At 43.5% G+C, this 13,889-nt stretch overlaps 1 protein-coding gene across 10 annotated transcripts in view; it reads right to left on the reverse strand.

Moving 5' to 3' along the window:
- dlg1b (discs large MAGUK scaffold protein 1b) overlaps window positions 1–7,499 on the reverse strand; it is a 136,575-nt gene extending 129,076 nt beyond the window's left edge. For all 10 annotated transcript variants that reach the window (XM_080778280.1, XM_080778279.1, XM_080778288.1 and 7 more), the window contains exons 1-2: window positions 6,558–7,499; window positions 4,332–4,463 (exon numbers count right to left, since the gene is read on the reverse strand). In XM_080778280.1, the coding sequence (XP_080634406.1) occupies window positions 4,332–4,463; window positions 6,558–6,576 (151 nt within the window). In that variant the 5' untranslated portion in view covers window positions 6,577–7,499. The remainder of the gene's footprint in view (window positions 1–4,331; window positions 4,464–6,557) is intronic.
- Between the last annotated feature and the right edge of the window lie 6,390 nt (window positions 7,500–13,889).

The raw sequence follows: 13,889 nt of genomic DNA on the forward strand, positions 1-13,889 counted from the left end.
CTGCTACAATAACCTCCTGCCAGCCACACCCTACTAATCCAACCATGCAAGATGACACATTTTTTCCTCAGAGTTCAGTAGACAGTCCCCCCAGTCTTTAAGACACCACGTGTCTCACAATGGAACAGTGTGTCTGAGAGACGTTCACCTCCACGACTTCATGCACCATTAGCCTATCTGGAGACCTTCCAGAGCCTTTTCTCGTCCTGTCTCTCCTACACTGTCCCCCTCTGCTGTCCTACTACTGTCTGTCTCTCCTACACTGTCCCCCTCTGCTGTCCTACCGCTGTCTGTCTCTCCTACACTGTCTGTCTCTCTGTTGTCCTACCACTGTCTGTCTCTCCTACATTGTCCCCCTCTCTGCTGTCCTACTGCCGTCTCCCTCTGCTACACTGTCTCCCTCTCAACTTTCCTACAGCAATCGTACTCCCTTTCTCTCTCTGCTTTCCTGTCTCTAAAACTGTCTCTCTGAGCTTTCATACTGTATGCCCCTCAGCTTTCCTACAGTGGGGAGGGGGGTTAACCAACTTGTTAATAAAGTATTCAATCGTCTGTCTGTCTGTCTGTCTCTCCAACACCGTCTCCCTCTTAGCTTTCCATCAAGCGCAGTGTTGGTTGACATTAGGGGCGTGTCCCTGTGTTGTCTTTCTCCACCCACACAGTAAGCAGTGAAACCCCCGCTAACTTACTGCTATCTGACCCACACTTGCATACCAGGCCAGTCCATGACTGACTTAACACCCCACTGTGACTGCACAGCACAGCAGGCCCACAACAATGGAATGGAACCATGGAACGATGCTGAACAGAGTGCAGCCCATGCCAGATTTCGACCTGAGGCTGATTAAAAAATAAAAATAGGCTTCCAAATCCTAATGGTTTTCTGAAAAACTGTATCAGTGGTTCACAATTCTCAAACATTTTAATGTCAAATGCATTTGGCCATGGACCTCCATCGCAAAAATGTTTTGTGCCAGGGACCCACAGAAGCAAAGATCTGAGTTTAAAATCTTAAAAATATAGCCTCTATACAGTATATTAAAAAATAGCAGATCTACAAGATCATAGAGCTTGAGGTTGCACAATAGTGATAAGATGTTGTCAAAAGTCACATAATGACCTGTCCGTTATATAACAGTCAACAGCAAAGAAGCTGAACAAAACTAAATTGAACTAAATCTTCAATTCTACAGTTTCAAATAAAAGAGCCCCCATTTGGACCACAAGGGAACACGCAACCGTGTGTATGACCGTGCGTACTCTTGAGAGCATACAGTTCCGACAAAATCTTATCCAATGACAACAAAATACTAAAATAGTCTATGTTTTGGGTCCGAGAGGCTAAATCACATCAAATGGTTGCTCAAATACCGAATAAATAATGGGCCTTGATATGAAAAATGTTGAAAATCACAGTTTTAGGACATTGAAACATGGATATACACTCCTGCATTCTCGGTTGATACCAACAATAAGCCTCTTCGTCTGAATTACTTAGAGACGCCCGGTCCACTGAAGGCCTCTGTTCATATACTGTATACAGTAGCTGGACAATATCCAATGATGCCATAAACACATCTTTTCAACTCTCACTTTAGAATTAGGGGATCGAATCCTAATCCAGTCTATCGATAGATACAATACACCATGGCACAGTGGGCTTGCTTCCACCCAGGGTTAGTGTCGAAGTGCCCTTGAGCAAGACTGAGTCTGAACCCCTAATTGCTCCCGATGTGCAGGTTGGTACCTTTGGTGCCATTGGTGTATGAATGTGTGTGTGAATGGGTGAATGTAATGCACAATGTAAAGCGCTTTGGATAAAAGCACTATGCGTTCATTATTACAGCACAGTAAAGTCCTCAGTAAAACTTCATATAAAGTTGGGTCTATATAACGCGTTATAATCACATATATAATGCACTTATATGGCTGCGTAGGCTGAGCTTAAAATGCACTTATAACACTTCATAAAACCTTGTTATAAGTTGTCATAGGCTAAATGATTACTAACATTTATAACAAGTATTATGAAGCCTTAGAAGTGCATTATACATGTGATTATGATACATTAATAGACCCAACCTTGATGTAAAGTGTTACCAAATCCTCAGTGCCGAGTGCATCCTTAGACTCTTTTAAATGACGTCACAAGAAAGCAGGGCCGTGGACCTATGATGACAGTTGTGAAGGGCTTCTTTGGCATTGCCAAAAGAGCATGTGTATATGGAAACCTTATATGTCCAAAACAGTTACTTTTCAGGGAGTGGGGGGGAAAGGAGCTGTGTTTCAACGGATCTAATGTAGTTATTCATGGATGAATGTGCGATTTGTGAAGCAGTATGAAAAGGAGCCCACCACACACTAGTGCAGTTTCCTAAACACAAGTTATTGTTCCTGCTGTTCTACATACTGAGCAACCAGATGAAGAAATCACACACTGAAGCTAACCTTTGCTTTTACATGAAATATCAGAGACTATTAAGATTTCAGGGAAGACACTTCTGAACATATTGTGAGTTTGACCACTTCAAATGCTCTATTCTTAAAACAATAACCGGAAATAGCCGATCTACAAGCTCTTAATGTGTTGCATTGAGAGCTTGTAGATCGGCTATTTTCGCTGCTCCGATGACTACATGACTGAAATCAGTCTTGGCGACTGAGAACTTTAATCCATGAGTAATTATGTAGTTATTATTTATTCACAAGCTCTTGTTAATACCTTTCATTAGTTATATACCAATACTAGAAAGTAGGTTTCTGCCAGAGAGTGATGACAGTCATGTTCTATGTTATTGATGACCACTAAAGCAGTCTGCAGAGCTACACATTACATTTTCCACTGACACCAACGGTGGTGCTACCAACTTCCTCATGGTCGCACCAGCACATGATTAGGTTGCACCCTTTTTTTCCTTGTGTGTGTTGATCCGGTAACAAGTTTAGACTTGCCTGCAATGGATGGGTGACAGTGCCTACAATACACACACACACAGCACAGCATTCCCCTCGTACCGTAACCGCAGGTGAAAGTGTTTGTATACATGAATTATTGTTAATTTTCCATGCTATGTTGATGAATTGAATACATAGGAACGCAATGGAAACAAGCCCCCAGGACGTTTTTGTGTTATTCTTTTAGCCCCAATGTCTTAGCGTACCACGTGCTGATTACATTTCTGACTAATAAAGTATTCAATCAATCAAAAAAAGGAGTGCTTTTCCTCCGTCACTGGCTCAGTGTGTCTTGAGTTTGAAACATCTCTCCTCCTCGGCTGGCTCTCTCCCTCTCCACCAATCTATCTCCTCAACGTTTTATCTTTACGCCGGCTAGACTCTGAACTCGGCAGGGAGCCGTCTATAAGTGTGTCTGTGTTTTTGGAGCTAATCTCACAAACCGTCTGACCAGATTTTCTTGTTTCGTTTAACACCCTAAAAGCCCCATTTCAAACTGGGACCTGCGAAAATAACATATTATCTGCCCAAAATAGTCACGACAGGTTTAAAGTGGTTAAGTAATTAGTTGCAGACCGCTTCATCTTTTGAACATGGCAACAACTCAACGGATTGTTTCATGCATTTCACTATACATACAGTACACACACGCGAGGTTTTTAACCACTTAAACCCCTAGTCATAGGGATGCATTCACACGACACCAGTATATGTTTTACTGCTGCATATTGTCGGAAAGTGTGCTTCATTTGGGTGTGAAGGCTCATTTTAATTCTGGTGCGGAACAAACCAATGCATCACCAAAAAAGCAGGGGCTCCGATTCAAAGCACACCAGATGGCAGATTACCGCAGGTGTGAATGCAATCGCCTCAAATATAGGGGATGAACCAAAGAATGTGCCATTGTGGGAGGAAGAAGTAAACGTAACGATGCCCGGTGGACAGACGTGGTCTAATGGGGTAGTTTATGAATTGAACACATTCATAAAGTTCCCTGCTGCGGTTGACAAAGCCCAACACGTGTGAATGACAAAACGCACCAAATTAAAAATGCAACACACCGAATCTAAAGGTGTGAATGTGATCTTAGAGAACTGTACTGTACATTTTCCATCTACACCAAATCTCTTTGCCAAAAATAGCAGATCTTCAAGTTCACGATGCGTCACGAATGTGACACATTGTGTGCTTGTAGATCTGTCGTTTTCTTTTGTTTATATATTCGATTCACACTTTCATAAAAACTGTGGGCAAACTGTGTAGCCTGGATACCTGAAGCGGCTGCTACCTTCTGTTGAGTCGCAGCTGTCTGTCGCAGCTACTGTAGTCTGTAGCTTGTATTCTAATTTGAAAAGAGAACGCGAGGAGGGTCTTACCTATTAGAGCTTGGAACAGGTTGCTCTGGAAGATGTCGATGACTCTCTGGATGGAGTGTCTGAGTTGTCTGTCTTCTGTGTGGTTGAGTTTCGTCCTGTACTCCTCCAGCAGCAGCATGGCTCGCTGTGCATCTACACACACACACACACACACACACACACACACACACACACACACACACACACACACAATGCAGGAGAGGTAGACGTTAATACACATATACATTATGTCCAGCATGTGCTTCTTTTTGTGTCAAATGTATAATGTAATCCTGGGTGCTACACTCCCTCTGCTCCCCCCTCTGGGGAGAGCCTGACCTCATGCGTCCTTCCATGCATGAGGAGTCCAAGCCGCTTATTTGCACCCGACAGGGGGGACTCCAAGACGCTTCTTTGCACTTGACAGGGGAGAGTTCAAGCTGCTTCTTTGCACCTGACAGGGGGGAGTTCCCCGGTTGGACGTAGCACATGGAAGCCAGGAACACGTTATTATTCCAACCAGTTACTTTCCTCTCCATCAGTGCCAGTGATTCAACCCTTTTTCACTTCAAGGACCCCCAATGTGAGGGACACAGGGACCTCCAGAAGGACACAGACGCCCATTTAGTATGAAATCTTGTAATGTAATCTCTAAACAAAAACAAACCCTTTTACACCAACTATCAAACAAATGCATGCAGGGGGTGGCACTCACATCTGACCTAACCTAGTGTGTTTAACATAAAATAACTACTGTATGTGATAAAATGTAGGGTACCACAAATCCGGCCCGTTTCCCTGATAGAAACAGAAAATGCTTAACAGGACGCCGACACGCTGACTAACTCTCTCCGCGGTTTGAGACTGTCATAGAATTGTGTACTAAATCTACAGCAATCTTCTCCTGGGGGGACCGCCATAAGAGAAGACTGTCACAATATACTTTTTTAAATGGAGGTCTCAGCCCTAATATGTATCGATTTGGGGAACTTTAACATGAAAAGGTTTAAGAACTGCTGTTTGGGGATAGTATAATTTCACATAGCAGAATACACATGAATAAAATATTGCACTGTGGGTTGAAGGTCTGTCTCTCAGGTGAAGTGAGACAGTGTGCCAACTATATTTATTCCATGTGTAATAGTTTCAACAATGCTGTGCTTAAACATATTCACTGTATTCCATTTGTAGTTTCAATTATAACCCTGTGCTCACTGCTAACTAGAACTACATTTATTAAATGTGTATTGAATAGTTTCAATAACACTGTCAGTGTCACTGTGCTAACTAAATTTAATTTGTAAAGTTTCAAACAACCTGTGATAACTATATTTATTTATTCCACTGTAGCTATAGTTTCAAACTTTCAATTAAGATGTGCTTCTGCTTGCATACCTTACCGGTAGTTAAAACTTGTATAGGTTCAATAATCCTGTGCCAACTGGGCACAGAGTTCCACTTGTATTTCAAAATGTAACATAACAACAGAGAGGATGAACTTGATCAACTCTCAGCGTTCAACAACTGTCCAACATTGTACGGCAGGTTACAACGTCGCCTGGCATTATACAACCGTTTAATACAATGTAAACATTGTACGGCAGGTTACAATGCATCAGAAGTTCAATGGGTGACGCTGCAAAGCAGCTACAATGAAACCTCAAAAGTAGACTTAACAACTGACTTGTGGTCAGCCAAGGTGCCCCATAAACAACTTGGCTAGCCACTGTGGCTAGCAGCTAGCCTGCCTACTCCAGGCTGACTTTAGTTTAGCAGACCATACAGACACGTCTTATTGAGAACATTAGTCAGGTTATTGTAGACACGTGTCCGTCACATAAGCGACATGTATGAATTTCCGCTCAGGTGGCTGCATAACGTTAGTTACTCCACTGTATCGTTTTAGCAATGCTAGCAGGTGGTGTTGCGCCGAGTTTGGTGTCCCCGTCGGAATCTGTGTCACCTCGAAGTTAACCAATGATTTGTTTTAACCCCCGCCGCGTTCTGATTTCATTAAAACAAGTTAATTTCCTAATTAGTTGGATTATACGAAACTGCAAAACAACGTCGTAAAAACAAGCGCCCATAGTAGGTGTTTTGACAGCTTGGGTTGGGTTTCCCCTGTCTGTCAGATAATAACGTTCCCCCCATACCCCCCCAAGTTGAGGGAGAGTGGAGACCGATTCTGACGGGGACACAACATAGGGCACTACACCACCCGGCTACAGATAGGTGAAAGCCGCTTACCTTTCTTCCTGACTGGCATGATGAAGAGGAGGAGGAGGGTGGTGTGTGTGAGAGAGTGGAACTCCCCACCACACAGTCTGTTAAAGATCACTTATGTCTCTACACGCACGAACACACACGCACATAGATAGACTTACACACACACACACACACACACACACACACCGACACACGCGCAGCACTTTCACTTTTCCCCCGCTGTCCAAGTGTGTGTGTGTGTGTGTGTGTGTGTGTGTGTGTGTGTTTCCCTGGACTGGGTTTAGGAAACCCCCTCCACGGTTCGACTCCCCCCCCCCAGAACACACACTCACACACACTCTCCAACAAAATGTGGAGACACACAAGATCCAGACCCGAAGGACCCCCGAATTAATCCAGGTGTCCAGATATTATCCAGAAATGAACTCCTGAAGAAACCCGCCCGAGTATCGAGCACCGTGCGACGTGCGTCCGTCCAGCCGTATTGACAGCTGACCAGGGGGAAGGATCAGGATCGTACGCCGCGATCAGCCGCTAGTGTGGCCGGCAGGGCTGCTGCTAAAGCCCCGGCAGTCCCGCCCGCTTCGTTTCGCTTTGATGCTGCTTGAAAAAGAAGAGAGTGAACTCCCTCTCTCTCTGGTGTCTGCTGGACTGGTGTGTGTCGTGCGTGTGTGTTGTGTGTTGGCCGTGCACGCACGTTCAATCTCACGCACGCACAGGTGATGAATGTTGTTGGAATTGGAACTCCACCACGGTGACTCTTCCCCGAGGCTTTGATTCGCAGCTTTTTGCGAATATAAATACAAAAAAAAAAAAAAAAAACTCCTTCAAAGCTGCAGATCTGGTGCTTACGGTCCCGTGTCGTGTCGTGCGGTTCCACCACTTTCTTTGCACACACACACACTGTCCCCCTGTGCACAATAACGGCTGTGTGTATTCGTGTCAAACTTCTCCCCGTGTCCCCTCCTCCTTTTTTTTCTTTCTCCTCTTTCCTCCTCCTGGGCATAGGGTCTGAAAATTCCAAACTTTCCTCCAAAATGGCGTCTCGGAGAGTCTCGAAATAAAACCATGTGATTTCCGACCGTAACACCCCCGGCTGCCCAATCAACTTGCTCACCTAAAAACAAACATCAAGGTGGAGGAAGAGGAGGAGGGGACATGATGAAGAACTTGGGGGTTTCTTCAAGTAGCCTATAGGCAGTGTATTGTGGAAGAAACAAGACTTTTAGTCTGAAACTATGCGCTCTGAGTGGAGCTAAAAGTGAATGAAGCATGAAAAATGCTTCATTGTCACTTCACAGTGCCACATTATAGTGTATGGATGCAGGGCCGTGCAGAGAGCACTGAGGGGGCAGGGGCTCAAACTCCAGAAAAGGGCACATGTGTGTGCACTAGCATAGCGGCGCACCCATTGTTGGGGGTGGTCTTTTTGTGGGGTCCGTCCCTTGTTCATGTCATTGGACAGTAAAATAAGCAAAACTATAATAATTAATAATTATGATAGTGGAATTATTATTACTTGTCAAATGTTCATCTTGAAGGGCCAATGGCCCATATTGGCCCCCCACAGAAAAGAATATTTTTTTGATGATCTTTCTTTTATTATGATTTTTTTTAGGGAAGGGGCCCTTTGAGGCAAAAGGGCAGGGGCTCAAGCCCCCCTAGGCCGGGTAGGCACCCCCTCTGCACTTGCCTGTATGGATGTGTGTGTGCCTGTGTGGGTGGGTTATTGTTTCAACCCTCCTATAAAGTATTTCATTGACCGGGGGTACCCGGTACCTGTTTCCCCTCTACCCCAAATCTCTTCATAGAAAATAGCCAATCAGCAAGCTCTGTGAGCTGTTGTTTTCGTCAAATGTTTATTTTTATACAATGTTCAAATATGAAGACAAGACCCTATGCTTGAGTTCATGTGGTTAATGTAGTGTTTATAGCTTGGAAACCTATAAATACTGCAGGGAGTGCAGGCAGTGCTAATGAGATAAATTGGTGGTAATTTCAACCTTAACTACAGCCATTCTCTTTCTGGAACATTAACCTAGCCTTATTCCTAAACTTAACCTCAGTAAAACTACCGGTATGCCTATACCCTAAACATATTCTTATCCTCAACCTCAGCAAAATGAATACCGCTGGGGCGAGCGGTCTGTGGAGGCGTGTTTTGGGGTGAGCGTTCCGGTTGCCGGTATGCCTAAAAGAATTTAATCAATAACAAAAAATAAGTTGAAGGCACTCCTATAATAAACATAAGTGAGGATTTATTTGAGCCGATAAGGTTCTTTTACAGTTATTTTAGTTTAGTTTAGTTTAGTTCGTTTCTCTTATTTGTGCTTCGAGAGTTGTCTCAGAAGATGATAAGCACTATAACTCAATTCATTATTATGTTTTACTCTTTGATCCACTATCCCATATTAGAAAATCTAATTTCACTGTGTGAGGTCAGGTGTGAGGTGAAACCTTTTGTTTTTAGGTTATAAAAAAAGCTATGTCAAATATACTGTATAATATTTCGATCCACAATTGTGATTCGTTGGCCCATATGGTACATGACTGATTCAGCTGCTACAGCTGCAAACCTTTGCCCTTCAGTGACCGCCAAGGTGCCTGTGAGCAAGGCACTACCAGACAATCAAAGATCTCTTGAAAAAAAGAGTGCTAACAAACCTATGCCTACTTTGAAAACCAATCCTGCATGGTGCTGTCCCACTAGTAAAGATCCAAAGCTGTCATTTTGTAAATCTCCAAATGGTTTCCACAGAGTTTTATCCCATTCATTGAATTTATGTCACCAGATGAATCAGCAGGCGAGGGATCTCTGATTGCGTGACTATGCAAGACTAGAATTTAATTGAATGCATGCAGAGCAGGGATTTGCTGAAAGAGAACACACACACACACACACACACACACACACACACACACACACACACACACACACACAGAGACAGACAGACCTCACCTAATAAATATGTAAAAAGTACTCTACCCCAAACAATCTGACATAGAACATAATCTGTATCAGAATCGCTGTGCATGCAAATAAGCTTACAATCCATTTGGAATGTAGTTTGTTAGTGTACAAAGTACAAACAGTGCTGACACATATGGTACAGAGACAATAGGACCTTACACACTATATACATTAGGCACTGACATACCATGCAGCAACAACAGAGTCTCACATACTGTATGGGGCAAAGGAGTTAGTGTAAAGGCAGTGTGCAGGTCTATAAATAAACATGTACGACTCAGTGACAGTCACACAGTACAATCTCCTGAGTGTTAATTTTACTCAGAGAGAGTATAAATGTATACACTCTCAGGGTTCCAAATGGATAAATTACCACTGGGGATTTTACTGTGCAGTTTGTTGACAGATTAAATTCCTTCTCTTGAAACTATAAATTATACACACATGAAAGACACACAAATGTCCCGGCCTGTCTGTCCCGGCCTCCCTATTATTTCCGACATACAGTGTGTTCCAATACAGACGGTTCGTGCCATATGACCCAGATTATGGAGAGCAGCTCCGGTGAAAGGAGCGGTGCTTTATTTTTAGTTGATCATGGTTTATGAATGACCTTGCTTGAGACATGGGCTGGCAGTTGAACAGGATGGAAAATGAAGAGGCCTCTCACACTGTACCTGCACACACTGTACCTGCACACACACACTGTACCTGCACGCATGCACGCACGCATGCACGCACACACACACACACTCACTCACACACACACACACACACACAAACAAGGATGACTGTGAAATATTCATTTTAATAATCTTTCAGGTCCAAAATCATTGTTCTGGTTTACCTTTAAGCTGACAGTCACTAGCCTACTCACAACATCTGGTTCCGTTTTCGTTAATTGGGAAGGATACTTGTTTCCCTCAAGATATGCTTGATTGCAGCCGCAGTGTTACAACAATGCAAACGATATGATTATTAATTTGTAGTGAGTCAGGGAAATAAGGAACCTCATGCAACAGAGGTGTTAAAAGTGCAAGGCAGATCTACTGGCTGAATGGTATAGTTGGTGATATGATGGTGTCGCTCACTGAAAATATGTATGTATAGCCTTTTTCAACCTATTTCTGGTGAAGAGATTTGGTGTGTAGAGGGAAAAAGGACTGGGCCAAGGATAGACCCCTGAGGGCCAAGTGGTTTAATTCAATATTATGCTATCGCTGTTATACAGTATACCTTGTGCGTACTAGTGGTATATGTACGTGGTCACAACAAGTAATTATGCCTTTTTTGTTTTTATTTTCAAAACATTTTCAAAAAGAAGAAATTCCATCAATGTAAAATACTTAAGTCGTTTGGGTCGTGGTGAGATATGAATTCAGCTGCAAGATGTATCCATCTGTGCGCTTATAACGTCTAAACTAGATCCATTCCACTGGTCAGCAGCTATTATAGACCCAGTCATATGTTTACTACAGATGTTTTGTTCACTGATTGTATCATCTCTGGCTGGACAACATGCTCATAATTAATGTTGGCATAAATCGGGGCTTTGGCAGCCATGGGTCCTTAGCACACTTATGTGTGCATGCACACGCATGCACGTGCATGAATGAATGCACGCGCATGCACGCACACAGCTGTCAAACCGGGTCAACTTGTCAACATGCTTCATCGGCAAATGTGATTTTTGAAAACGGAGAGAGTCACAGCAATAACAGTTATTGTGAGACTGGATACACATGGGTTCATGCAGTGGTCCGATACATTGTGACATAATATTATATCACATCGACATTTAACCACTTTCAACCTGGTGTCCCTATTTTTGCACATATTATAGATTAGTGAAGGGGTTCTCACATGTCAAGGACCCCCAAATTGACACACATTTAATAATAAATAATAATAGCCCCCCATCCAACAATACCCAGGTCCCTTGAATCCAGCTCCTCCCAGAAGCACAATGGAGAGCTGTACATAATTGCTGGTGAAAGCTTTGGAAAGATCTACCATGATCCGTGGAAATTCAATCCAGACACCTTCTCCTGGAAGAGAGTCGAGCCCAATAAGGAAAAGACCCGTCTCTGAAGTATTGGATGGGCTGTTGCATGGTGGGGGATATTGTGTCATCCTATTTGGATCATGGATCAACCCTGCATGATCTTAGAATGAAATCCTATAGTCTGAAGACGTTATGCAAGCTAGCAGTTATTCAGTACAGTCTGCAGCAGTCAGAACTCCCACACAACGTCAGGTGGGAACTGGCAGCCATGACTACCAATAGCAACAGGGAGACAAACAGTACACCTGTACCTGCTGCTGTTTGGTGATCAATAATGAGACCCGATTAGAGTATGATGTTCCACTATAGAATTGTAGCAGTTATAATTTTACTGGCACATTATGCCTATACTCAGCCTACATTTAACTGGTTGAGGTCCATGATGTCCAATATGCAGCAGGGCTACAACAGTAGATGATCTTGAGTCTTGACTGTAGTAGGGCTACAACAGTAGATGATCTTGAGTCTTGACTGTAGCAGGGCTACAACAGTAGATGATCTTGAGTCTTGACTGTAGTAGGGCTACAACAGTAGATGATCTTGAGTCTTGACTGTAGCAGGGCTACAACAGTATATGATCTGGAGTCTTGACTGTAGCAGGGCTACAACAGTAGATGATCTGGAGTCTTGACTGTAGCAGGGCTACAACAGTAGATGATCTGGAGTCTTGACTGTAGTAGGGCTACAACAGTAGATGATCTGGAGTCTTGACTGTAGCAGGGCTACAACAGTAGATGATCTGGAGTCTTGACTGTAGCAGGGCTACAACAGTAGATGATCTTGAGTCTTGACTGTAGCAGGGCTACAACAGTAGATGCTTAGCTGTAGCCGCGGTGATTACGCGAAGGGGAGGAGAATGGCCTGATTGTGGGCCTTGAGCTGGCACTGGAATTATTACTGCATGTGATGTCATCAAGTGTAAAACGTCACCTCTGACCATCACAAAGGAACGGCTCACATGAGGGTTCAACCAGAGACGGAGTGGTGACACACTTTGATCTGCAGTGTCGAGTTGAACTTTTAAAAGGCTCTAGGTTTAAATTAGACACTATGTCACATAGCAGAAAGCCAGCTTTACATACAGACGGACGGACGTGTGTGTGTGTGTGTGTGTGTGTGTGTGTGTGTGTGTGTGTGTGTGTGTGTGTGTGTGTGTGTGTGTCGTATATGGCGACCTTCGGGGTTAAATCTCAACCCGTCATCTAACGGGTTCTGAATCGATTTGTCGTCATGAGTGTTAATATAATTATACCTCAAAATGTAAGCACAATATTTGAGTACATGAACTTACAGTTACGTACTTTGCACCACCACTAACATGTCAAATGTCATGCCAGTAAAGATTGTTGAATTGAATTTGATTCAATATAACCACTGCCAGTTCAATTCAATTCAATTCAATTCAATTCAATTCAATTCAATTCAATTCAATTCAATTCAATTCAATTCAATTCAATTCAATTCAATTCAATTCAATTCAATTCAATTCAATTCGAGAACGATAGAGTGAGAGTGAGAGGCAGAGAATGGAGAGCCTATTTAAACCACACAGTAAGCCGGCCCTAATGCTGTGTACCGAAACCTGAGCACGTTCAATGAGATACAAAGTGTCTGCTGCTTGTAGAACAATATTCCTCTTCCTGCCACCACTCAGCATGATGAAGTTCCATCGACCACATTATTATCATCATCATCATCATCGCACAAACTCCGGCAGTTCTGCAATGTCGTCCCCCCCCCCCCCCCCTCTCTCTAATTCTGTAAAAAAAATCAATGATGATGTTCCTCCATTCTTCTGAGGCCTGGTTTATAGCTGCCGTACAGCTGTGTCCCTTTGCCGGAAATAAACCGATCTACAAGCTCCTGCACGTGACAACAGTCTTCCAGCAGAGATTAAATGTCCCATAAATGTGTCCTCTGTCCCTCCTCCTCGGCATGACAGAATTGAGCAAGGACGCACGCATGCGCACGTGCGTGCGTGCGCGCGTGTGTGTGTGTGTGTGTGTGTGCGTGCGTGCATGCATGTGTGCGTGCGTGTGTGTGCGTGTGTGTCTGTTATTATAGGGGCATGCACAACAAGTCCTTTTGTCAGCTGTGTGCATGACATGCCACACGCAGAATCACACTATTGTTTGTGTTATGACTGACTGTGTGCTACCCATTCAGATTGTATCTCAATGGTACTTGGATTCCTACTCTCCCACTCTCTCTCTCTCTCTCTCTCTCTCTCTCTCTCTCTCTCTCTCTCTCTCTCTGAGAATAACCCTCTCTCCATGCATCTCTCTCTGGTATGATATCTCTAGAGGCTTGCTGTGAG

This window comes from Protomyctophum bolini (assembly GCF_963924005.1).
Source record: "Protomyctophum bolini genome assembly, chromosome: 12".
NCBI classification, from domain to species: Eukaryota; Metazoa; Chordata; class Actinopteri; order Myctophiformes; family Myctophidae; genus Protomyctophum; species Protomyctophum bolini.